The 27,341-nt window shown below is 39.4% G+C and overlaps 1 protein-coding gene across 3 annotated transcripts; it reads left to right on the top strand.

Moving 5' to 3' along the window:
* Positions 1-872: 872 nt before the first annotated feature.
* On the top strand, positions 873-25,688 carry COQ3 (coenzyme Q3, methyltransferase). 3 transcript variants are annotated; one of them, XM_054686163.2, is made up of 8 exons: positions 879-1,060; positions 11,319-11,445; positions 12,019-12,141; positions 14,806-14,958; positions 17,618-17,717; positions 18,911-19,153; positions 23,510-23,669; positions 25,268-25,688. In XM_054686163.2, the coding sequence occupies exons 1-8, from the start codon at positions 955-957 to the stop codon at positions 25,486-25,488; spliced, it is 1,233 nt and encodes a 410-aa protein (XP_054542138.1). In that variant the 5' UTR covers positions 879-954; the 3' UTR covers positions 25,489-25,688. The 3 variants fall into 3 exon arrangements, with proteins under 3 accessions (XP_054542139.1, XP_054542138.1, XP_527458.2); XM_054686164.2 differs by lacking the exon at positions 18,911-19,153 and having other exon boundaries at positions 873-1,060; XM_527458.9 differs by lacking the exon at positions 12,019-12,141 and having other exon boundaries at positions 884-1,060.
* Positions 25,689-27,341: the final 1,653 nt, after the last annotated feature.

The raw sequence follows: 27,341 nt of genomic DNA, 5'->3' as shown, positions 1-27,341 counted from the left end.
GGTAAATTTCGCTAACTGAAAGAACCCTTTGCCAATTTGACCCTACCTGTTGAAAATACAGAATAATTTTTTGTCTTCAATGTTGGAGATTCGTCATTGTTCTTACCCAAAGAAAGACTTTGTGCATTTAGAGGTAAAATGTTACTGATCACTGTTCCTAGCTCTAAATGAAGTTTGCCTAGACTGAGCCACAGAAGCCTCCTACTACATGATGTATATACCCTGTACAAGATAATAGTCATTTGCAGAAAATAAGTTTTACATTTGGCCTTCTGGCCATCTGATATTTGAGTGCCTTGAAAGGGGAAACAATTCTTCCCTTGAGGAAGAAGTGCTCCCATACTCTTGCATTCTTAGCAGTAGGGTCAGTGTCTTACAGGAATATAAAAGTCCTTGAAGAGACATCTGTTAAGTGTGAAATAGAGCTACATGGCAATAAAAGAAGACACAGCACGAAGTAATGGCCTGATTGAGGTCAACTTCGAACATGAGGTTTGAGGTGTCCTATAGCAATAAAGTATCTTCAAAGTTGTTTATGATAGTAAAAACATCTTGCAGTTTAATTCCATGTACAATTTGCTAAATGAGCGTGAAAGTATAGCCATACATACATAACACTCAACAATACAATCATGAAAGTCGGCTGTAGACCGGGCGCGGTGGCTCACGCCTGTAATCCCAGCACTTTGGGAGGCCAAGGCGGGCGGATAACCTGAGGTCAGGAGTTCGAGACCAGCCAACATGGAGAATCGCTTGAACCCGGGCGGCGGAGATTGCAGTGATCCGAGAATCCGAGATGGGGACTGTACTCCAGCCTGGGCAACAGAACAGACTCTGCTGAAAAAAAAAAAAAAAAAAAAAGTCGGCTGCGGACGGCGAAAGTGATCTCGGAACCTTTATGTTGGGGATCTTTTTTCGGGAGGGACCGGAAAAGAGGTGGGATCGTTTGTCGCGATGTGGAGTGGCCGTAAGCTGGGCTCCTCCGGGGGTTGGTTTTTAAGAGTGCTGGGGCCTGGAGGCTGTAATACAAAAGCTGCGCGTCCCTTAATTTCCTCGGCGGGTGAGTGTGTGCGCGGAGGTCCTTCGCATGCAGTCAATTGCGAGCGCTAGCGTCTCTGCGCATGCGCCGGGGGTGGGGCGGTGGGTTGTCTCTGGACCTCGCGAGGGGTCAGCGCGAAACCTAAGGCTTGGTCCTGGCCCCATCTCTCTCCATTGTAAACCTCGCATAGTCCCCTTGGGGGACGCCGGGGAAAAGAGCTCAGGACCAGTGGTTCTGTCTGGAAAAGCGCAGGCCGCGGGTCTCTTGTGGCTGAGCTCCTTGCCCCAGGAGCCGGCGACCCGCTCTGCGTGTGCTGCAGTCTGAAGGTCATGCATCTTTCCTTTGCCGGGGCAGGAATAACTCACGCCTCCTAGTTATGCATAGCTTTGTATCTGTGTTTTGTTTGCACAAAGCTTGCTGTTTTTTCAGAAAGAATTTAAGGCAGCTGTATTACTTTTTGATTAATAGATTAATCCAACAGACTGCATTTGCAAATGAGATCAAGAAAATAACGCACTGCTCAGTGCTTGTAGACAGCAGTCTGATTTTCGAACTCTCAGTATTAAGTAGAAACTTAAGCTCATCTTTTACATGGAACTCTTAACAAATACTGTATGCCAGACACTGGTATGAGCACTGGGAATTTAAAAACGAATGACACCGCAAGGATCTCTTTAAAAATGTTAGGATAAACCTAAGATCAGGATATAATGAACAAAAAAATGGGGAATCTAACCGCCCATTAATAAAGGTTATTAGTTGGTACTATCATACAGTGAAAAATAGTACAGCCAATAAAAATGATTTAAATCTATTTGTACCCACATGGAAAAGTAGTAAGATATAGTGTTAAGAAAGTAAAGTTTCATTGTTTCCTGGAAGGAGCCAAAAAAAAAAAAGTTACAAATCAGTATGTATAGTGAACTTGGAGTTATAGGTGGAGATATATAGAGAAATTTTGCAGTGATTGCCTGTGGTAGAGTAGGTGATTTTCTATCATTTTATCCTTTATATACTTTTCTTTTTCTGAACTTTTTTTAGTAAACATATGTGTCTTTTATAATCAAAAATTTAGAAAAGATATAATAAACCTAGTTCCAATTTTTGAGGGGTGAACATAGAAGGAGCATTTAATCCATATTTGGGATCAAGGAAACTTCTTGAATGGGATATTTAGAGAAATCTTGAAGGAGGTGGCCAGTTTTAGAAGCAGTTGGTCGAGACAGGCAGCTCACTTGAGGTCAAGTGTTCGAGACCAGCCTGGCCAACATGGTGAAACCCTATCTACTAAAAATACAAAATTAGCTGGGCGTGGCGGCAGGCACCTGTAATCCCAGCTACTCGGGAGGCTGAGGCAGGAGAATCGCTTGAACCTGGGAGGCAGAGGTTGCAGTAAGCCAAGATCACACCATTGCACTCCAGCCTGAGCAACAGAGTGAGACTCTGTCTCAAAAAAAAAAAAAAAAGCAGTTGGAGAGGGGAAAGGACCAGCTCGAGAATCTGTGAGAAAGTTTGTGAGAAACTGCAAGGTTCCTTGAAAAGTAAAGTGTGTAGGTGGAGGGCAGAAGGTAAAGGCAGGGGGTGGCAAGGGATGAGGAAGAGGCCTTTTTGGCCATGACATATTCATGAAAGGCCATTTACACCTCCTGAGGTAGACTATCCTGCGGATAGTGGAAATCACTGAAGAAGCAACATGAACAGATTTATGTTTAAGAAATAACACTTGGCAGCTGTCTACATAGAATGTGGGATGGAGTCAGGCAAGTCTAGGCCCAGGAAGACCTTAGAGTAATCCAGACAGTAAATTATCATTGCTGGAAATAAAGTATTGGTAGGGTAAAAGTCTGTCACCTGTTTTATTCACCATCAGCATGGTGCCTGGTAGGTGCTGAATAAATGACTTTTCAATAAATAAAATGAAAAATACCTTTTCCCATTCCTTTAAAATTTCAAATACCAGGATGATCACAGATTCAAGGTAGAGAAGGAATTGGTAGCATTCTGTTTAAATACAAACTCAATTACTCTCTTTCCGTTGTGGTAAGGTGGTAGAGTGGTTTTTATTTTTACTTTTTAGATTAATTAATTATTTTTTTTTGAGAAAAGGTCTTGCTCTGTATCCCAGGTTAGAGTGCAGTGGCATGACCACAGTTCATGGCAGCCTTGGCCTCCCTGGCTCAATTGGTCCTCCCACCTCAGCCTCCCAAGTAGCTGGGACTACAGGCAGGCACCACAATGCATGGCTAATTTTTATATTTTTAGTAGAGAAGGGGTTTCACCACATTGTCCAGGCTGGTCTTGAACTCCTGGGCTCAAGCGGGCCACCCACCTTGGTCTCCCAAAGTGATGGGATTACAGGCATTGAGCTACTGCGTCTGGCCTAAGATGGTTTTTAAACCTCTTGAGAATTGTAGCAATACTGATGACTTAGGGATTCATTTTCCGGAAATAGAGGAGGTAAGAGAGAGATCAAGGGTTGTCTGTCCGTAAAAGGCAGATATTGTTAAAATTTCTAAGGCTTAGTTTCATAATAGTAATACCTTATATGTCATTATCGATGTATCACGGTTTACATAGTTAAACTTTATTCTTTAATAATATCTCATGTATCTACCTAAAGTCATACAGGAGGTGATATTTGAACTGGGTCTTAAAAGGTAGTCCAGATAGAGTTGGTGGAAAGGGAAATAAAATGAACAAAAGCCTGGCCGAGCACCTTTAATCCCGGCAGTTTGGGAGGTCGAGGCAGGTGGATCGCTTGAGCTCAGGAGTTTGAAACCAGCCTGGGCAACATAGCAAAACCCTGTCTCTACAAAAAAAAATACAAAATTTAGCCAGGCATGGTGGTGTGCTTCTGTGGACCTCGCTACTGGATAGGCTGAGGTAGGAGGATTACTTGAGCCCGGGAGGTAGAGGCTACAGTGAGCCGTGAACCCACCACTGCACTCCAGCCTGGGCAACACAACGAGACCCTGTCTCAAAAATAAATAAATAAATAAATAAATAAATAAATAAATAAATAAATAAAATGAGCAAAAGCCTAGACACATGAACTTTATTAAAAAAGAACATCGTAATGGGTTTGGGATGGACTGTGAAGGGCTGATTAAAAAATAAAACCAAATAAACATAAGCTCAGGAGAAAAGTATGCAGAGACTACAAAAAGACAAGATGTGAAATGTAAATGACCACTAAACATAAGAAAGGATGCTTAACCTCATTCATGATAAATTGAAACTACATTAGCTGGGCACGGGGCCCATGTTTATAGTGCCAGCTACTCGAGGGGCTGAGGTGGGAGGATTGCTTGGGTGACCTTGGTGGAGGTTGTAGTGAGTGGAGATTGTGCCACTGCAGTCCAGCCCGGGTGACAGAGTGAGACCCTGTCTCAAAAACAAAAACAAACAATTAAAACTACACTAAGATACCATTTTCATGTATTTGATTAGCAAACATAAAAATGTTTAACAAAGACTGGGCGCGTGGCTCACGCCTGTAGTCCCAGCACTTTGGGAGGCCGAGGCGGGTGGATCATGAGGTCAGGAGATCGAGACCATCCTGGCTAACACGGTGAAACCTGTCTCTACTAAAAATCCAAAAAATTAGCCAGGCGTGGTGGCGGGCACCTGTAGTCCCAGCTACTTGGGAGGCTGAGGCAGGAGAATGGCGTGAACCCGGGAGGCAGAACTTGTAGTGAGCTGAGATCTCGCCACTGCACTCCAGCCTGGGCGACAGAGCAAGACTCCGTCTCAAAAAAAAAAAAAAGTTTAACATTGTATGGGTGACAGTGTGGGAAAACCAACACGAGACACTCTCATAGATTACCGATAGGATTGTAAATTGGTTCAACATCTATTTAGTGGCAATTACAGATTTACAAATGCACGTACCCTTTGACATCATTCTTGAGATTTTACCTACAGGGACTCTGAAACACATATGAAATGAAATAACCTATGTAATTTAATCTCTAGTTGTTGTCGTTTTGAGACGGAGTCTCACTCTTTCGCCCAGGCTGGAGTGCGGTGGCGTGATCTTGCCCACTGCAATCTCCACCTCCCGGGTTCAAGTGATTCTTGTGCCCCAGCCTCCCAAGTAACTGGGACTACAGGCGCACCCCACCACGCCTGGCTAATTTTTGTATTTTTAGTAGAGACGGGCTAATGCCATGTTGGCCAGCCTGGTCTCAAACTCCTGACCTAAAGTGATCCGCCCACCTCAGCCTCCCAAACCGCTGGGATTATAGGCATGAGCCACCACACCCGGCCCTAATCTCATAGTTTTGATAATTACCCAAATGCTCATTATTAGGGAACTGCTTAAATAAATAATATAGCCATACAATGAATTATCACACAGCCTTTTAAAAAATATGAAATAATTTCCAAGATATGTTGGTAGGTGAAGAGAAACATTCAGAGTGAGTGTATTGTGCTACATTTTATATAAAATGAGAGAAACTGATACTTTAAAATGATTGCATATGTATAAAATGCCTCTGGAATCTTACATACAAATCTAGTAAGATTGGTTGTTTATAGGGAGAGAAACTAGATAGCTACAGTCAGGGCTGGGAGAGATACTTTGTACTGTACCCATTTGTACTTTTTGATTTTTTTAATTTTTTATTTTGAAATAATTTAAGACACAAGAAGTGGCAAAAATAGCACAGAGAGGCTGGGTGCGGTGGCTCACGTCTGTAATCCCAACACTTTGGGAGGCCGAGGCGGGCGGATCACTTGAGGTCAGGAGTTTGAGATCAGGCCGGTCAACATGGCGAAAGCCTGTCTCTACTAAAAATACGAAAAGTTAGCCGGGCATGGTGGCGTGTGCACCTGTAGTCCCAGTTACTTGGGAGGCTGAGCTGGGATAATCACTTGAAACTGGGAGGCGAAGATTGCAGTGAGCTGAGATCTTGCCTCTGCAGTCCAATTTGGGCGACAGAGTGAGAGACCCTATTCCCCCAAAAAACAAAACAAAACAAAACAAAAACCCCAAACACACAGAATTTCCATGTACTATTCACCCAGTTCCTTGGTGATACCATCCATAGTACATTGTTGAAGCCAGGAAATCAACTTTAGTATGATAATTGACTCCACTACAGACCTTATTTGGTTTTTGCCAACTGTACATGCACTCATTGTGGGAGAGAGTGAGGATGTGGGTGTGGGGGTGTGTGTGTGTGTGTGTGCATGTATACATTAGTGTTTTATTTATTTACTTATTTAGTTTTTGAGATGGAGTTTCGCTCTTGTCACCCATACTGGAGTGTAATGGTGCGATCTTGGCTCACTGCAACCTCTGCCTCCTGGGTTCAAACAATTCTCCTGCCTCAGCCTCCTGAGTAGCTCGTATTACAGGTGCCCACCACCACACCTGGCTAATTTTTTTATTTTTAGTAGAGACGGAGTTTCACCATGTTGGCCAGACTAGTCTCAACCTCCTGACTTCAAGTGATCCACCTGCCTCAATCTCCCAAAGTGCTGGGATTACAGGCATAAGCCACCGCGCCAGGCCTATTTTGCCTTTCCATATAAATTTTAAAATCAGCATGTCTGTGTCTATCAAAAAAAAAAAGGCTATTGAGATTTTGATAGGAATTGTATTAAATGTGTAGGTCAATTTGGGGAGAACTGATCTTTTTACTATGTTGAATTTTCCAATATGTCTCACGTTTATTCTTTGATTTCTTTCATCAGTGTTGTATAATTTTAAGCATATAGATTCTGTACATGTTTTTGTTTGATTTATGCAACAATGAATTTTTTTGAAATGATTTAAAATGATAAAGTATTTTACATTTTGAATTTTGCCTTCCACTTGTTCATTGTTAATATATAGAAACAAGACTGACTTTTTTGTGTTGCCTTTGTAATCTTTGAGCTTTCTTTTTTTATTTTATTTTATTTTTTTTTTTGGAGATGGAGTTTCGCTTTTGTTGCCCAGGCTGGAGTGCAATGGTGCGACCTCTGCTCACCGCAACCTCCGCCTCCTGGGTTCAAGCAATTCTCCTGCCTCAGCCTCCCGAGTAGCTGGGATTACAGGCATGTGCCACTATGCCCGGCTAATTTTGTATTTTTAGTAGAGACAGGGTTTCTCCATGTTGGTCAGGCTGGTCTCGAACTCCCAACCTCGGGTGATCCACCCGCCTCGGCCTCCCAAAGTGCTGGGATTACAGGTGTGAGCCACTGTGCGGCCTGTAATCTTTGACCTTTCTGAATTCACTTATTATTTCCAGGAGCTTTTTAAAGATTTCTTGGTATTTTCTACGTAGACAATAGGGACAGTTTAATTTCTTTCTTAACATTCTATATATCTTTTATTTCCTTTTCTTGCCTCATTGCACTGAATAAGACTTTCAGTACAATGTTGAATAACAGTAGTGAGAATGGATGTGTTTACCTTGTTTCTGATTTTAGGGGGAAAGGGCTTAGTCTTTCATCATAAAGTACTATGTGAGCTATAGGTTTTTATAGCTGTTTTGTAAAATAATTTCCCTTTCATTCTTAGTTTGCCAAAAGTTTTTAATCATAATGGATATGGATTTTGTTAAATGCTTTGTCTGTATCAATCAACATGATTATGTTTGGTATTTGTTTTGTTTTGGTTTTTGACTTTCATTTGTTTGTTTTTTGAGACAGTGTTGCTCTGTACCCTAGGCTGGAGTGCAGTGGTGCAATCATGGCTCACTGCAGCCTCTACCTCTCAGGCTCAAACAGTCTTCCCATCTCAATCCCCTTAGTAGCAAGGACCATGGGTGCACACCACTATACCTGGCTAATTTTTTAAGTTTTTCTGTAGAGATAGGGTCTCACCATGTTGCCCAGACTTGTCTTGAACTCCTGGGCTCAAACAATCTTGACTCTTCAGCCTCCCAAAGTGCTGGAACTACAGGTGTGAGCCACCCTGCCTGGTGTGTTTCTCTTTTTTATTGTTAATATGGTCGATTATATTAACTGCTTTTTAACATTGAACTAGTGTTGCATACCTGGAATAAATCTCACTTGGTTGTGCTATATTGTTCTATTTATATGTTGCTGAATTATATTGTGGTAATATTTGCTAAGAATTTTTGTGTCTGTTCCTGAGAGGAATTGGTCTGTAGTCTTTGCTGTACTCTTTGATTTTTGTATCAGAGTAATGTTGGCTTCATAAAATGGCCTGGGAAGTATTCCTTACCCTTCTATTTTTTTAAGAGATTAAGTAGAATTGGTTGTTATCTCTTTACGTGTTTGGTAGAATTCACCAGCGAAGCCATCCGAGACTGGAGATTTGTTTTTCAGGCTTCTAACTATGAATCCAATTTCTTTAGTAGTTATCAGTTATTCAGGCTCTCTATATGAATTTTGGTAGTTTGTGGTTTTTATGGAATTAGTCCATTTTGTCTAAATTGTAGAATTTCTGAGTGTAGAGTTATGTGTAGTATTCCCTTATCAACCTTTTAATGTCTATCAGAGCTATAGTGATATCCTTTCTTTATTTCTTGATATTGGTGATTTACATCTTTTCTTTGTCAGCCTTGCTAGAGGCTTATCAATTTTATTGATTTTTGCGGTGAATTAACTTCAGGTTTGATGTATTTTCTCCGGCTTTGTTTTGTTTACAATGTCATTGATTTTCATTTTTATTTATTTATTTGTTTATTCATTTTTTGAGACAGAGTCTCACTCTGTCACCCAGGCTGGAGTGCAGAGGTGCCATCTCGGCTCACTGCAACCTCTGCCTCCCAGGTTCAAGCGATTCTTGTGCCTCAGCCTCTAGAGTTGCTGGAATTACAGGCATGTGCCACCATGCCTGGCTAATTTTTGTATTTTTAGCAGAGATAGGCTTCTATCATGTTGACCAGCCTGGTCTCGAACTCCTGACCTCAAGTGATCCACTTGCCTTGGCCTCCCGAAGCTCTGGGTTTACAGATGTGAGCCCCCTCACCCGGCTGATTTCTATTTTTTATCATTTTCTGATTTCTGCTTGCTTGCTTGCTTTGTGTTTATTTTGCTCACCTTTTTCTAGTTCTTGAGGTCGAAACTTAGATTGTTGATTCGAGGCCTTTCTTCCTTTTCTTTTTTCTTTTCTTTTCTTTTCTTTTTTCTTTTTTTGTTTTTTTTTTTTTTTTGAGACAGAGTCTTCCTCCATTACCCAGGTGGGAGTGCAGTGGCGCAATCTTGGCTCACTGCAACCTCCATCTCCCAGGTTCAAGCGATTCTTCTGCCTCAGCCTCCCGGGTAGCTGGGACTACAGGTGTGTACCACCATCCCCAGCTAATTTTTGTATTTTTAGTAGAGACAGGGTTTTACCATGTTGGCCAGGCTGGTCTTGAACTCCTGACCTCATGTGATCTGCCTGCCTCGGCCTCCCAAAGTGCCCAAAGTGCTGGGATTACAGGTGTGAGCCACCATTCCTGGCCCTTTCTTCCTTTTCAATATGATTATTTTAGTGATATAAATTGCCCTCTCAGTGCTCCTTTAGCTATATCTGCTGGTTTTTATATGTAGTATATTTATTTTCATTTACTTCAATTTTTAAAATATCCGTGAGACTTGTCTTTGACTTATGGATTGTTTAGAAGTGTGTTGTTTAATTTCCAAGTGTTTTGCTTTTTACCGTTATTTTTCTATTATTTATTTGATCTTATTACATTCAAAACTATAGTTTGTGTGATTTCACTTAAAGTTATGAAGATTTGTTTTGTGTCCCAGGATATGGTCTATCTTTATGAATGTTCCATGCATGCTTGAAAGAATGTATATTTTGTTGTTTGGGGGAAGTGTTTCACACATTTTAAGTAGATTTTATTGAATAATGGTCTTGTTCTGTTCTTCTTTATCCCTGCTGGTTTTCTATCCAGTGGTTCTATCAATTACTGAGAGAAGAGTGTTGAAGTCTCCAACTTACAATTGTGGATTTGTTTATTTCTCATTTCATTTCTATGAGTCTTTATGTGTTTTGAAATTCTGTTGTTGGTATGTACACATGTTTTTTGAGACACAGTCTTGCTCTGTCACCCAGGCTGGAGTACAGTGGCTTGATCTCAGCTCGCTGCAGCCTCTGCCTCCCGGGTTCCAGTGATTCTCCTGCCTCAGCCTCCTGGGTAGCTGGGATTACAGGCACACACCACCATGCCTGGCTAATTTTTGTATTTTTAGTGGAGACAGTGTTTCACCATGTTCACCAGGCTGGTCTTGAACTCATGACCTCAGGTGATCTGCTTGCTTCAGCCTCCGAAAGTGCTGGGATTACAAGCGTGAGCCACTGCGCCTTGCTGGTGCATACACATTTAGTATTGCTTTTTCTTCTTGGTGGATTATCCCTTTTATTGTGATGTAATGCCCCTCTTTGTTTCTGGTACTTTCTTTGCTCTAAAGTCTACTTTGTCTGAATGTTTATTGAACAACTGAGTGTTCTGCAACACAGCTGCTGGCTCATAAAGCAGGCCCCTGTGTAAGTTGAGCATATAGACTGGGTGAATGTTTATTTTAGGTTTTATATATACACATACATTTTTTTTCCTCTGTAAAGGGTATTGAGCATATGCAAAAATTCATTTCATGTAGCTAATATGGAATTGACAGAATTTGAACTAGTTTTGACAAATAATTTCAGAATTAATATTATCCTAGTTTAAAACATAACACTTTATATTTGAATATCATTCCTGTCATTTTATGTACATAATGTAGATGTAAAAACTAATGGCATGAAAAACTTTATAAACAGATGCATTACTTGTTTTGGCTAATTACAATTTTAGAAATGTCTGGGTTAGAGTTAGATACCAGAATGTATGTAAGACCTTTATTTTATTTTATTTTTTAGGTAAAATCTTAAATTAAGTAAAAAACAAACAAAAACCGTTTGTTTATCAATTGTAATGTAACAGTATTACCATATAAAATAAAATTTTGTCCAGACCCAGTAAATCCCAGCACTTTGGAAGGTTGAGACAGGAGTATCCCTTGAGCCCAGGAGTTTCAGACCCAGCCTGAGCAACATAGGGAGACCCCATCTCAACAACAATAACAACAAAAATGAGTTGGGCCTGGTGGCCTGCGCTTGTAGTCCCCGCTACTTGGGAAGCTGAGGCGGGAGGATTGCTTGAGCCCAGGAGGTGGAGGCTACAGTGAGCCATGATTGTGCCATTACACTCCAACCTGGGTGGCAGAGCAAGACTATAAAATAAAATAAATAATAAAATAAAATAGAATCTTCAATTACATGCATATCAGGGATTCTTACTGTGCAAAGCTTTTCTCTAGATATTTAATTTTTTTTTTTCAGTTTATGTGAAGAACCAGCTCAGTTGGACTCTACAGATTAAACCAGGGGTTTTCAATGAATACAGAACCATATGGTTCAAATCCTACAGGACGATCTTTTCCTGTTTGAACAGAATAAAGAGTTTCAGGTGAGTTTATTATTACTGTGGCAAATATTCACGTAATTATATGTAATAGGTTTTTAGTATTATCTTTAATAAACCCAGTCAGTATGTAATAGTCCATGTGGCTTGATTAAAGTAGCTTGTGTTTATTTAAGTAGTCTCAACTAATTTATTTTCTAACAATTTTTAAATTTGGGGAGTTTCAAACCCACAGAAACGGTAATAGAATAATACAGTATATAGACAATAAACAACCTTCATTCAGATTCAGAGATAGCTTTTGTTTTCAATATAAGGCTATTACTTAGAGAAGAATTTTTATTTCCTCATAATGTCCTTATGACAAGACACAAACAATGCAGTGCTTAAAATCATAAATATTACTTATAATACCTAATACAATATTTTAAAATTTTTAGAAATCATAAGTGATTTGGGTGCTGCATAAATATGATAAGGTGGCTAAGGTGGCAAAATTGAATGAAAGTAATATCTTTCTGTATTTGTATTTTATAAGCCAACTTTTAACCTTGTGAAAATATTGCACAGCATTAATACTTGAACTCTGTTTTTTGTTGTTGTTGTTGTTGTTTTGAGGTGGAGTTTCACTTCTGTTGCCCAGGCTGGAGTACAATGGTGCGATCTTGGCTCACTGCAACCTCCTCCTCCCGGGTTCAAGCGATTCTCCTGCCTGAGCCTCCTGAGTCATTGGGATTACAGGTGCCCGCCACCACAGCCAGCTAATTTTTTTTTCTTTTTTTCTTTTTTTTTTTTGTGACAAGAGTTTCACTCTTGTTGCCCAGGCTGGAGTGCAAAGGCACAATCTCGGCTCACTGCAACTTCCGCCTTCCAGGTTCAAGCACTTCTCCTGCCTCAGTCTCCTGAGTAGCTGGGATTACAGGCATGCACCACCACACCCGGCTAATTTTGTATTTTTAGTAGAGAAGGGGTTTCACCATGTTGGCTAGGCTGGTCTTGAACTCCTGATCTCAGGTGATCCACCTGCCTCAGCCTCCCAAAGTGCTGGGATTACAGGCATGAGCCACCGAGCCCAGCCTTGAACTCTGTTTTCTAAGTGCTTGTTCCTCCTTGTAAATGAGCCCCTTTGAGTTTGGGTTTATATGAAATCATTCTTAGTCAAATGAGCAACCACCTACTGTTACCTATTGTAAATTAGTCCTTGATTACTGAGGCTTTGCATTAAACATGGACAAGGGGGCTAATATTCCTAAGATAATATTAATATTAAAGAGGAATGACACTTGAATCTTAAAAGAATAAAAAGTAATGAATATAGAATATGCTCTCTTTATGTGGCTAAAAACAAACTTAATAAAAATGTGAATGGCATTACCTTTTCTAAGTTAACATCCTTACTATGTTTTACCTGAGCAGCCCTTTGAAGGATTTTTCTATACTATATGCTTCTACATGGAAGTCAGTGTAGTGTCTATCTAACCCCTCTTTACTCCTGTTTGATCCCATTTAATTAAATAAAATTTTAGGCAAATTATATACTTTCCTGGGCTTTTTCCTTCAGATTATTCATTTGCCAAGTGCTTCCTGAGCACCATGTTCCAGGAACTGTACTAGTCACTAAGAATAAAATGGTAAGGAAGACAGTCCATGCCTTGCCTTCAGAGTGCTTGTGGTCTAGTGGAAGACAGACATGATCGACCAGATAATCACATAGCCCTATGAAGAAGTACAAAGTGGTATAAGAGTTAAAATAGGGGGACAGGGGATGAGGGGAACATGACCCAGTTTTGAGGATCAAGGAAGATTCTTTTTTTTTTTTTTGAGACAGAGTCTTGCTCTTTCACCCAGGCTGGAGTGCAGTGGCATGATCTCAGCTCACTGTAGCCTCCACCTCCCTGCTTCAAGCAATTCTCGTGCCTCAGCCTCCCAAGTAGCTGAGATTATAGGCACCTGCCACCACACCTGGCTAATTTTTGTATTTTTAGTAGAGACTGGGTTTCACCATGTTGGCCAGGCTGATCTGGAACTCCTGACCTCAGGTGATCCACCTGCCTCAGCCTTCCAAAATGCTGCGATTACAGACGTCAGCCACCACATGCAGCAGATCAGGGAAGACTCTTAGATAACATTCCATTGAAACTAAGATCTGAAGGATGAGAAGGAATCAATTAGGTGTTTGGGAAAGGAAAGGAAGGATGTGGGAAGAATGTTCCATGCAGAGGGGACAACCTATTTGAAGTGCCTGAGGAAAGAGCATGCACAGCCAGTCCAAAGAACTGAAAAAGGACCCATGTGGTTGGAGTGGGAAGGATGAGGAGAATAGAAGGAAGTGAGTTTGGAAAGGGAGAAAACTGGGAACTAAATAATTCAGAACTTTGTAAACTATGCTAAGGATTTTGGTCTTTTTTCTAATGGCACTGGGAAGATATGGAAGCATTTTATTCAGGAAAATAACAATCAAATTTGTATTTTGGAACAATCACTCTAGATGCATCATGGAGAACAGATTGGAAAGGGATGAGGTAGGAATCAGCTACCAGTTAGAAGGCTAGGACACTAGTTCAGACAAGAGATGATGGGTGCTTGCGTTAGAATTATGGCAGTAGAAATGGAGCAGAGAAGATGGAGGCACCTGTGCTCAAATCCCAGCTCCACAATTTACTTAATCTCTCTGAGCCTCCCTTTTCTTATCTGTAAAATAGGGATAATAATAATACCCACCTTGCAGAGTTGTTGGAAGGATTAAGTGAGGTAATATATGTGGAGCTCTTAAACAATACCTGGAATTTAATAAGTGCTCAATAAATGGTAGCTATTATTATTATTTATTTATTTATTTTGAGACAGAGTCTCACTCTGTCGCCGAGGCTGGAGTGCAGTGGCTCAATCTCGACTCACTGCAACCTCCACCTCCCGGATTCAAGCGATTCTCCTGCCTCAGCCTCCTGAGTAGCTGGGATTAGAGGTACCCACTACCATGCCCAGCTAATTTTTATATTTTTAGTAGAGACAGGGTTTCACTAAGTTGGTCAGGCTGGTGACCTCTTGATCTGCCCCTTTCGGCCTCCCAAAGTGCTGGGATTACAGATGTGAGCCACTGCACCCTGCCAGCTATTAGTATTGTTATTGTTATTATTATTAGATATGACCCAGAAGGCTAAGTTTTATAAAGTTCTGTTTTGAATTGAAACTTACTTGGAAAGTAATTTTGTTTCGTCTGTGAATAGATGTATTTATATGCAGTGTGATTATAAGAAAACTTGGTTTTAAAGCATCAATATTGAGCAATATACAGATTTAGAATATAATAAATTGTAAATAAGACTATCTTTCTACATAATATCCCATGTTAAACATTTCTTCAAAACAGCAGTATTTGCTTGGTTCTTCATTTTCACCTTTTAGGTACCCTTGCGCGAGACTGTACAGTACTTCCCAAACCACTGTCGACAGCGGTGAGGTAAAAACCTTCTTGGCCCTGGCTCACAAATGGTGGGATGAACAAGGAGTATATGCACCTCTTCATTCCATGAATGACCTGAGGGTGCCATTTATTAGGTAACACTCCAGAAACTCTAAGTCTTTTTAAATGGAACTTTTTAAGAATTCATATTTCACATTCATTTTTTTCTTAGTTTATACCTAGTTAAAAAATGCTGCACATTAAGTTTGCTTTGGAAATTAGGGAGATTCTTTTCAATTACCACTGTTTGAAACCATTAATTTTTAATAATATCATGCAAGGTCTAGGCTGCTTTCATAGCTTAATTTGAAGCCTATTTGTATATTATCAAGTTAATTATAATTAAGTTCTTATAAAAGCAAACTAGGGTCTTATGGCATCAAGGCCATTTTATTTATTTTATTATTTATTTTTTTTTTTTTTTTTTTGAGATGGAGTCTTGCTCTTGTCACCCAGAGGGGAGTGCAATGTCACCGTCTTGATTCACTCCAACCTCCACCTCCTGGTTTCAAGCGATTCTCCTGCCTCAGCCTCCTGAGTAGTTGGGATTACAGGCATCTGCCACCATGCCCAGCTAATTTTTGCATTTTTAGTAGAGACAGGGTTTCACTATGTTGGCCAGGCTGATCTCAAGCTCCTGACCTTAGGTGATCTGCCCGTCTCAGCCTCTCCAAGTGCTGGGATTACAGGCATGAGCTACCGTGCCTGGCCCAAGGCCATTTTATAACTACAGACCTACAGTGGCGTCATTGACTTAGGCAGTTCTGGTAAAGTTTGATTCAACAAATTTTTTTGAGAACTTACCTCATACAGAGCTCAGGGGCTAGACTGTAAAAGACTCTAAGATGAATGAAACATAATCTTTGTGCTTCGGGAACTTATAGGTTGCTGTGGAAGTTAAAGAAAGGCAAGAGTTCATCAGGGCTTACATTTAAGAAAACTGGACACCATTCTCACTTAACGTGAGAATTCTCACTTAACGTGATGAATTAGAAAAGCATCCAAATTGTTTATCCCTTTAAAAATATTTTTTTATCAGTGAGTTGCAAAACTGTTTCTTAAAACGTATTTCTAGGTAAGTAATTTCTGAAAGGCTCCAACCATTAAGATTTAGTATGAGGGGGGAGGGATAGCATTAGGAGATATACCTAATGCTAAATGATGAGTTAATGGGTGCAGCACACCAACATGGCACATGTATACACATGTAACAAACCTGCACGGTGTGCACATGTACCCTAAAACTTAAAGTATAATAATAATAAAATAAAATAAAATAAAAAATAAAGGGAACTGCAAGGGAGCAGCTACAAGCAAAATGTAAAAAAAAAAAAAGAAAGAAATTGTTCATTTGTTCCTCTGTCCATTTATGTATTCATCAAACAATTTTGGGCAAAGCACTGTAACAGACACAGAATATCTGACTCAGACTTTGCCCTCAAGGAACTTCCTGGTTGGTTTTTGCTGGTTCATCCAGAATTAGTATACCAAAAAGAGAAATACTGACATCCTTTAATACCACTGACAAAGCAAAGCAAAGAAAAACAGAAATGTCATTCTTGTAAGCTAGAACACTGGTTCTCAAAGTGTAGGCCCTGGACAGTGACATTAGTTCACCTAGGAGCTCATTAGAAATGCAAATTATCACGTCTCATCAGGGACCTTCTGCTCTGGGGAGGGGTCAGCACTCCATTTTAAGCAAACTTTACGTGATTCTGATGTATACTAAGTTTGGGAATTACTCTGTTCAAACTACTGAGACACCTTTAACTAGACATCACACATAATAACCCAGGGCAGTGCAAGCTATGGTTAAAGTTTAGATTTTATTTTGAGCATAATTAGAACCCGTTGAAGGAAAGTGATATGATCTAAATTATGATGTAAAGGAGTCATTTTAGCTGTGGTTTAAAGAATGGATCGACTTCATTTGAAATGGGTCTTTTCTGTATGTTATAACTTTCCAAAATGATCTACTTAACCACTATCCATGTTATTCTTAGAATTCAATTAACTTTAATGGCAATAGAAGATACCTTAAGATATCCTCATTATGAATAATATTTATTTTAATATAAGTATAATTAAAATTTATACATAGTCCTCTCTCTCTCTCTCTAAATATATATATATGTTTAGTTTACAATACTGTTAGGTGTATATATACTTGTGTGTATATGTGTGTATACATATGTTTGTATAGGTAAAGTATTAACCATGATTATCTTAGAAGTAAGTTTACTTGATTTAGATGCCTGTTTACATGCTCATACATGAAAACACCACTCATTTAGAAGATTAAAAGAAATTTTATTTTGAAGGGAATATAGACAAATTCTGAAAATATAGGTCTCCCATCTGCTTTTTCTAAGCTCTATAAAATAACCTATTTGCTGCTGACATGAAATGGGTCTAGCAAGTATTGACAGCAAAGCCAAAACGTGTGTCATGATATCTCAAGCAATTGAAATTAGGTTAATCTAGATTATTTTGAAATTTTTTCTTTATATTATTACTAAAACAATAATTAAGTCATAATTACTACTAGATTATTTCAGACCTTTAAGCCTCCTGCTTTTGATTATTGAAAATGTTTTATAAATTAAATGTCAATGTTGAAAGATCTATTTATCAAAAAATATGAATAATTTATTTAAATGGAGGTTAATATTTCCTTGAAAACTACACACTTTGTGACTTTTCGTTGATAAAATTAATTATTTGTTTTGGTATGTTTTGAATTTTTTTAAAAAGGGACAATCTTCTGAAAACAATTCCTAATCACCAGCCAGGAAAACCTTTGTTGGGGATGAAGATTCTTGACGTTGGCTGTGGTGGTGGGCTGTTGACTGAAGTAAGTGACAGCTTTCCTGCCATTTTTAACTGGGGGAAAAAATTAAGAAGTAGACTTGTGCCTCATTTATTCTTTCAACAAATAATATTATTCATTAAAAAAAGAAATGCATGTTGGGAGGCCAGGGTGGGTGGATCACCTGAGGTCAGGAGATCGAGACCAGCCTGACCAACATGGCGAAACCCTGTCTCTACTAAAAATACAAAAATTAGCCAGGTGTGGTGGCGGGCACCTGTAATCCCAGCTACTCGGGAGGCTGAGGCAGGAGAATCGCTTGAACCTGGGAGGCAGAGGTTGCAGTGAGCTGAGATCGAGCCACTGCACTCCAGCCTGGGCAACAGAGAGAGACTCTGTCACACATACACACACACACACACACACACACATCCATAATATTGATTTTAATCTTTTTTTTTTGAGACAGAGTTTGTGTTGCCCAGGCTAGAGTGCAATGGCATGATCTCAGCTCACTGCAACCTCCAACACCCAGGTTCAAGCAATTCTTCTGCCTCAGCCTCCCCACTAGCTGGGATTACGGGCTGCCGCCACCATGCCCAGCTAATTTTTAGTAGAGACAGGGTTTCACCATGTTGGCCAGGTTGGTCTTGAACTCCTGACCTCAGGTGATTCACCCGCCTCTGCCTCCCAAAGTGCTGGGATTACAGGCGTGAGCCACCATGCCTGGCCAACCTGTGTTTAAAAACTTGGGCATGTCATGGGAAATGACTAAATAAAAAAGCTGAGAGAAGAATTAGCTATGAAAAATCATTTCTAGTCAGAGAAAAAAACTTTTGAGAAAAGATTGTTCTTTAGAAAATTTGAATATTTCAGAAATGATTGCTGTTTTTTCAATGGCTTGTTACATTTATTGCACTTTAAATATGTTAATACTGTACTATGTGCAAGTAAGTGTATCTAGAGTACATAGACAAAGTTTTTTTCACTGTCTTCAAGTAGTTTTTTATCAGTTTTTTGTTGTTTTCATTGTTCTTCTTAACTTTAAGGGTTTGATTATGGAAAATTTCAAATGTGTACAAACTAGAGAAAATGGTATATGAGTTTTCATGTACCCATAAATGATGTCCAGTATTTATCATCTCATGGTTAATCTTGTTTCATTTTTGATAAGCTTTTTATTGCTAACATGTGCTCTATTTTCTTCCTGAGGGTAACAGTTTTTTTAATGCCATTAGCCTCTAGGGCGGCTTGGGGCTTCAGTTATTGGAATCGACCCTGTGGATGAGAACATTAAAACAGCACAATGCCATAAATCATTTGATCCAGTCCTGGATAAGAGAATAGAGTACAGAGTGTGTTCCCTGGAAGAGATTGTGGAAGAGACTGCAGAAACATTTGATGCTGTTGTAGCTTCTGAAGTTGTAGAACATGTGATTGATCTAGAAACATTTTTACAGTGCTGCTGTCAAGTGTTAAAAGTAAGGCTTATGGAGTTTACGTCTTGGTTTCTTCTTCTGAGTGTGTGTATTTGTATCTATAGCAATAAAATGGTCCATAATGCATTAGCAGTCCAGCAGGCAAGGTATAGTAGAGAAGAAACCAGGAAGCCTGGATGAGGGGACAGCATCTCTGCTGTAGATTTCTTCTACTCCTCAGCTTGCCCTCAATACCAGGGTCTTCCTGTGTCCTATTAATATCTTGGATGTCCAGGGATCTTGAAAAATGTTGGTGCTGGCTGGATATGGTGGCTTATGCCTGTAATCCCAGCACTTTGGGAGGCCAAGGTGGGCAGATCACTTGAGGCTAGGAGTTGGAGATTAGCCTGGGTAACATGGTGAAACCCCGTCTCTACTAAAAATAGAAAAAATTAGCTGGACATGGTGGTGCATGCCTATAATTCCAGATACTCAGGAGACTGAGGTACAAGAATTGCTTGAACCCTGGAGGTGGAGGTTGCAGTGAGGCGAGATCGTGTCACTGCACTCCAGCCTGGGCAACAGAGTGAGACCCTGTCTCAAAAAAAAAAGAAAAATATTGGTACTGAACATGGGAAAACCATACACTTATAGCAGTATTTTTCCACTGGTGCAGTCGGGATTAAATACTTAACAGATATTGAATGACAATTATAAGACATTGATTTGAGGCCGGGCACAGTGGCTCACACCTGTAATCCCAGCACTTTGGGAGGCGGAGGAGGGTGGATCACCTGAGGTTGGGAGTTTGAGACCAGCCTGACCAACGTGGAGAAACCCCATCTCTACTAAAAATACAAATTAGCCATGCGTGGTGGCGCATGCCTGTAATCTCAGCTACTTGGGAGGGTGAGGCAGGAGAATTGCTTGAACCCGGGAGGCAGAGGTTGCAGTGAGCCGAGATTGTGCCTGGGCAACAAGAGCGAAACTGTCTCAAAAAAAAAAAAAAAAAAGAAAGAAATTGATTTGGATGAATACTTAAACATCAATAAAAATAATTATTAGCATAAGTTTAATTAAATAACAAGTAATTCTGTACATGGTAAATGCATAATAGTTTTCAGCTTATAAAAGAATATTTCATAAATGTGATCTCACTTGATCTTACCTACAACTAGATGAGGAAGGAAAGGCAGGTATTGTTATCACATCCTTTCACCTACGAGGACTCAGGATTTATCAGATGTCAGAGGTCTCTAGGCATTTAAGTGGGGCTTAAGGCCAGACCATTTGACTCCAAGTTTGGTTCTCTCCATTACTTACTATGCTTATATAGTATAATTTACAACAGACTTTGTTCTCTGAATGTGGCTGTAAGTTTTCTTTTAATAAATACCCCTAAAGTATTATTATTATTACTATACTGACTCTGTCGTTCACATATTTAGGAGGTGACATCCTAAGGTCAAAAGCTAAAAGAATGAAATGCATAGCTCTTATCGAAATTTTAAGTAATTTTAAATTTATAGCAAAATTGCAAAGATAGTGCAGTGTGCCTTTCACCTGTCTTCCCCTTAGGTTAACATCTCACATCATAAGGGTAGGAACTAGGATGAGTCAAGTGAGACACCTAGGGCACAAAATTGCAGGTGACAGCCCCTCTCAGGTGCTGACCCTGCACTTGCATACCCTGAAAGGGGTTGCCTATTTCAATTCTGTGCCCTAGAAGCCTCACTTGCCTCATTATAGTTCTAGCCCTATATATAAACCATGGTACAGTTCTCAAAACTAGGAAATTAACATCAGCATTATACTTATTAACTGCACTACAGAGCTCGTTAAATTTTATTATTATTATTATTTTTTTTTTTTTGCTAATGTCAGTTTACTGTTACAGGATCCAAACCAGACTTGTACATGTATTTAGTTGTCATTTCTCCTTAGTCTTCTTTAATCTGTGACAGTTTTTTGCTGTTTCCTCTGTTTTTCTTGACAAGGTCTTACTCTGTCACCCAGGCTAGAGTGTACTGGCAAGATCACGGCTCACTGCAGCCATTTCCTGGGCTCAAGCCATGCTCCCATCTCAGCCTCCCAAGTAGCTGGGACCACAGGTGCATGCCACCATATCTAGCTAATTTTAATTTTTAATTTTATATTTTACTTTTTTATAGAGACAGGGTCTCCCTATGTTGCCCAGGCTGGTCTCAAAATCCTGGGCTCAAGGGATCCTGCCGCTTCAGCCTCCCAAAGTGCTAGGATTACAGGCGTGAGCTACTGTGCCTAGCCCTTATTTCCTCTTAAGTAGAGTTTTACTAGGCTTATCTCTTATTTTCTAAATAAAACTTCTTAATTGATTGTTAATTCTTGTTTTATATGTCAGTGTGTATGAATGGAGGTTCTTTGACACATATGAGGGATGCTGGCATTGTAGGGTTTAAAACTAATTTTTGCTTTAATGGAAAGCCTATGTTTTAAAAATGACTATTGCTTACCACCATTTCCTTAAAGTATGAGTATGTAGAACACAGATTAGATATTCATAAGTGACTTTTTTTTTTTTTTTTTTTTTTCAGAGACAGGATCTTCCTCTGTCACCCAGGCTGGAGTGCAGTGGCACCATCATAGCTCACTAAAACCTCAAACTGCTGGGCTCAAGTGATCCTCCCACCTCAGCTTCCCAAGTAGCTATGTCTACAGGTGCTTAGCACCATGCCTGACAGTTTTTTTAAATAAATTTTTTGTAGAGATGCGGTTCTCGCTATGTTGACCAGGCTTGTCTTGAACTCCTGGTCTCGAGCAATCCTCCTACCTCAGCACTAGAATTATAGGCATGAGCCACCATGCCTGGCCTAGAAGTGATTCTTAAGATATTTTAGAGTTTGAAGTTGCAATGAGCTATGATCATGCCATTAAAGGGAAAAAAAGATATTTTAGAATACTAGAGCTTTACAGAGGAGAGTTAAAATGTGTGATAATATAGTGTATGATATTTTTGTTTTTAATTTAAAGGCATACTCCAATATTTCAGGGCCCTCTCTTGTCTTTTTTATTTTTGGCATAGAGTGGTATCTAAGATATATTATCTCTTTCTCCTAACTCCCCTTTCTTTCTCGCTTTCTTTCTATATGTCTATAGTAATATGATTATTTTGGAGGGAATCTTTGGCATTTTTCCCTCATCAGGCTAATGAGAATGTTTAAAAGAGAGAGGGGACATTAATATCCTTGCCATTTGTGAGACAATATAGGTAACACCATAAATATATTTACTATAAAATGACAGACTGAGGCCGGGTGCAGTGGCTCACGCCTGTAATCCCAGCACTTTGGGAGGCCAAGGCAGGTGGATCACAAGGTCAGGAGTTCGAGACCAGCCTGACCAAGATGGTGAAACCCCGTCTCTACTAAAAATACAAACATTAGCCGGGCGTGGTGGCAGGCACCTGTAATCCCAGCTACTTGGGAGGCTGAGGCAGGAGAATCGCTTGAACCCGGGAGGTGGAGGTTGCAGTAAGCTGAGATCATGCCACTGCGCTCTACCCGGGCCACAGAGCAAGACTGTGTCTCAAAGATAAAATAAACTGGCACACTGAATAGTCCTATAAATCCTTTGCATTCATCCTGGTGCTCATGTTGTTCTCTTTATATAAATATATATCACTGCAACCTCCACCTTCTGTGTTCAAGTGATTCTCCTGCTTCAGCCTCCTGAGTAGCTGGGAATACAGGCACTCACCACTATGCCCAGCTGATTTTTATATTTTTAGTAGAGACGGGGGTTTCGCCATGTTGGCCAGGCTGGTCTCAAACTCCTGATCTCAAGGGATCTGCCCGCCTTAGCCTCTCAAAGTGCTGGGAATACAGTTTGTAAGTCACCACGGCCGGCCACTCTTTATATTTTTTATAAAAATGAAATAAAAACAAAAAATGTTCAAACCTAATCATTAATGTTTTAGTGAGAAAACACTTAATGGTAGTACTTCCCTGCACAAGATGTATAGCTCTGTGCTGTAACGAACAAGTTAAGACAGGCTCAGCCCTTACAATGAAAACCATTTTGACATATGTTAGAATGTGAATGTGGACATGTAACAAGGAAGAGCAGCCTGATCTCATTTTTATTGTAAAGTGTTTGATATGTACAAAAGAATATATAAATATAAATCATAATTATATATGATCTTAAGAGTTGTAAGCACTGTTGTATATACTCACTGAGTACATCTAAAATGCCTTTTATAGTGAATTTCCCAAGAGAAAAAAAATGCTATTTTGGTGAATTATATTTTATGCATACATATATATTTTAATGGCACTCAGATTATTTGGAAGAAAGGAGGAGGGAGGGGGAAACAGCTTTTACTTAAGTGATACACTTAGTCTTTTACATTTTACTTCTATATAATTTCATTTCTTTTAGCCCGGTGGTTCTTTATTCATTACTACAATCAACAAAACACAACTTTCCTATGCCTTGGGAATTGTTTTTTCAGAGCAAATTGCAGGTATTGTACCAAAAGGTACTCATACATGGGAGAAGTTTGTTTCACCTGAAACACTAGAGAGCATTCTGGAATCAAGTAAGTATTAAGAGAATTTTTTCCAATTTTCCAGGCCTAGCTGAACTTTTAATATGCCAGTAATTATTATGCACTTAGCCTAGCACTTAATAAAACAGGCCACTATGTTTTTGAATGTTGGTTTTATCTTCTCAACTAGGTCATAAACTCATGGAAGCTAGGATTAAGTAGTAGATACCACTTGTCTTTTACCTGTCGCCCCCTAACCCAGGGCCAAGCAGATAACAGATGATCAATGAATACTTTTTGGCTATTTAGTCCTCACTTGTTTAAGAAAGAGATACAAATGTCTGTTATTTACACATTCTCAGTCTGCCTTCTTGAGCCCTGCTTGTATCAGCTTATCTTACATATTATTTTTCCTGATTCCACCACAGTTACATATATTTTGAACTTCAGTATCACTTTTTATGTATTTTATATTACTTACAGCATGACTTTATGGTTATTTTGGTGTTTTTTTTTCATCCTTTTATGGCCTGTAAGCTACTTGAAGGCAAGACTATGTCTCCTTTTTGTACTCTCTACAATGCCTAGCTCTGCTTTACACAGAGTGAGCTCTCGATTTATGTGATGAATTCCAGTCAAGTAATAGTGCTTGTCAGTTCATTTATTTGGCATTCGGTATTCCTGTTGAGTACTTAGACTCCTATATTTCTAATGCTTTTTTTTTTCATATAAGTCTATCAGTAAACTTGATTTTACTTGGAATATTATTAGTACATAGCCATGTAGTAAATTCTAAAGATTTCTGTGAGTAACTTTGTTGAAAATAAAGTAAGGCTGCACGCAGTGGCTCATGCCTCTAATCCCAGCATTTTGGGAGGCCGAGGCAGGCAGATTATTTGAGGTCAGGAGTTCGAGACCAGCCTGGCCAATGTGGTGAAACCCTGTCTCTACTAAAAATACAAAAATTAGCCAGGTGTGGTGGTGCATGCCTGTAATCCCAGCTCCTCAAGAGTCTGAGGCAGGAGAATCACTTGAAATCAGGAGATGGAGGTTGCAGTGAGTCAAGATTGTGCCACTGCACTCCAGCCTGGGCAACAGAGTGAAACTCTATCTCACAAAAAAAAAAAAAAAAAAAAAGAAAAGAAAGAAAGAAAATAAAGTAGGAAAAAAATGTTTTAAAGATGTGTTATGGGGACAATCTCCTGTTGGCACATATTTTTTAATAACAGCTAACATTTATTGAGTACTTACCAAACTCCAAGCATTGTGCTAGTTTACACATATAGCTCATCTAATTCTAACAGTTCTATGATACAAGTTCTGTACCTGTAAGAAAACTGAGATTTATAAAGTTAAGTGGCTTGCCCATGGTCACCATATAATAGGTACCCGAGCTGGGATTTGAATCCAGGCAGAGTGCATTGGAGTATGTGTCCTAATTGCGACTTACTGAAGTTCTGCAGTAAATTGTGATTAGTGCATAGTTACAAAATACGCTTGCCCATTAAGTTAGGAATCCTTTTTTTTTCTTCTTTTCCTATCCATTTAGTGTGCTCTCAGCATTTTTAATACAGAAAGTTGCATGAAACTCTTGGAAATTGGAAGGAAAATATTTATTAAACCTACTCTTTCTGATTTTTTTTTTTCAGATGGTCTGTCAGTTCAAACAGTGGTAGGAATGCTCTATAACCCCTTCTCAGGTTACTGGCATTGGAGTGAAAATACCAGCCTTAACTATGCAGCTCATGCTGTGAAATCCAGGGTCCAGGAACACCCAACCTCTGCTGAGTTTGTTTTAAAGGGAGAAACAGAAGAGCTCCAAGCTAATGCCTGCACCAATCCAGCTGTGCATGAAGAGCTGAAGAAATGAATTGTTTCTGAGAACTATAGTAATATGGCTTGGATATCTGATGTTTTCAAATACAGGAAATGTACAATTTATCCTTTGAGAGAGAATCATGAAGAAAAGAAGGTCAATAAAAAGGGCTAAAACCTTGGACAAAAGTTTTTGTTATTTCGTCTAATAGCTACTTTCAAGGGATTCTATGAATAAAAAGTTTTGTCAAGATATTGCGTGATCTAGGAGTGTAAGTTCCTCAACCTTTGTTGTATAACTAGGGTATGCATATTCATTTCATCGTACAAAAAAATACATATATATATATATTCTGCATGTATACATATACATATATATATGCTGTAATTTGTTTTTGTTTCAAGATAGGGTCTCACTCTGTTGCCCAGGCTGGATTGTGGTGGCGTGATCATGGCTTACTGCAGCCTCAACCTCCAGGGCTGAAGCAATCTTCACACCTCAGCCTTCTGAGTAGCTGGGACTACAGGCATGCACCACCATGCTTTGCTGTTTTTTATTTTTATTTTTATTTTTATTTCTTTTGAGATACAGTCTTGCTCTGTTGCCCCCGAGCTGGAGCGCAGTGGCGCTATCTCATAGCTAGGCTCACTGAAACCTCTGCCTCCCAAGTTCAATCGATTCTCCTGCCTTAGCCTCACAAGTAGCTGGGATTACAGGCACCAGCCACCACGCCCAGCTAATTTTTGTATTTTTAGTAGAGACAGGGTTTCGCCATGTTGGCCAGGCTGGTCTTAAACTCCTGACCTCAGGTGATCCACCCACCTCAGTCACCCAAAGTGCTGGGATTACAGGCATGAGCCACCATGCCTGACCCATAACTCATTTTTTTTTTATACTTTAAGTTCTGGGGTACATGTGCAGAACATGCAGTTTTGTTACCTAAGTATACACATGCCATGGTGGTTTGCTGCACCCATCAACCTGTCACCTACATTAGGTATTTCTCATAATGCTATCCCTCCCCTAGCCCCTAGCCCCCTGAAAGGCCCCAGTGTGTGATGTTCCCCTCCCTTGTCCATGTGCTATAACTAAATTTTTTAACTGAGTGTTTAAAAAATCCTTTCTACTTAAAAAAAAAGCACCATAAAACATTTAAAGAACTGTATACAGAAGTATGTCAAAATAACCTGAAATTCTTGAATTTAATATTTGAATCCAAATCCAGCATATATTTAACAACTCATTTGCTTTCCAACAAAGTAAAATTTAAAGGAAAAAAAACCATGTTTTATCTTCCCAAATATAAGTGATATGCAGTTATTACTGAATCATCTTGAAGCAATTATTACTGAATCATCTTGAATTTCTAGTATTTACAATGTATATATTTAATAACTGTGAAAGTTAGGCATCTCTTTCTACAATAAATGAGTTTTGTTTTGGGGACTGCTTTTGAAGCAATTCCATTACATATTTCTTAGATTAATCTTTAATACCAATACTTCTTCTAATAGATAGAGCGAGGAGGCTTAATTTACTAAGAAAACCACTAGAAAACAGACTAAGAATGAAACTTTTAGATGAAGACCAGTGGAAACTCCTAATTTTTAGTCCCCTAATTAGTCACTGGCAACTGAAGTTAAAAATTTTTCTTCTAATTCTTGAAATTTCACTTTCTTCCCCTAAAATGCCACTGAAAAAAAGAAAAAAAGCTAAGATAGTTGGGAAGTGTTTGCCCAAGGAACCTAAACCAACAGACATTGACAAAGGAATATAGAAAACCTATGAACTGAAAAGTGGAAAAGGCAGAAAGTAAAAGCTGACCTCTACATGGGTCACACAGCGTCCATCTGTGTTGTCACATTTGGCCAACACATTCTGTGTATGTCCTTATGCAGCATCCAGAT

Source organism: Pan troglodytes, chromosome 5 (genome assembly GCF_028858775.2).
Source record: "Pan troglodytes isolate AG18354 chromosome 5, NHGRI_mPanTro3-v2.0_pri, whole genome shotgun sequence".
Classification (NCBI taxonomy): Eukaryota; Metazoa; Chordata; class Mammalia; order Primates; family Hominidae; genus Pan; species Pan troglodytes.
This window is presented reverse-complemented; position numbering and strand designations above follow the sequence as displayed.

Excerpts from the sequence above, each read along its gene's own strand:
- COQ3 (XM_054686163.2), top strand. The coding sequence starts at position 955 with ATGTGGAGTGGCCGTAAGCTGGGCTCCTCCGGGGGTTGGTTTTTAAGA. Across the intron at positions 14,959-17,617 it reads CTGAGGGTGCCATTTATTAG|GGACAATCTTCTGAAAACAA; the intron begins GTAACACTCCAG and ends TTTTTTAAAAAG. Across the intron at positions 17,718-18,910 it reads GTGGTGGGCTGTTGACTGAA|CCTCTAGGGCGGCTTGGGGC; the intron begins GTAAGTGACAGC and ends TAATGCCATTAG.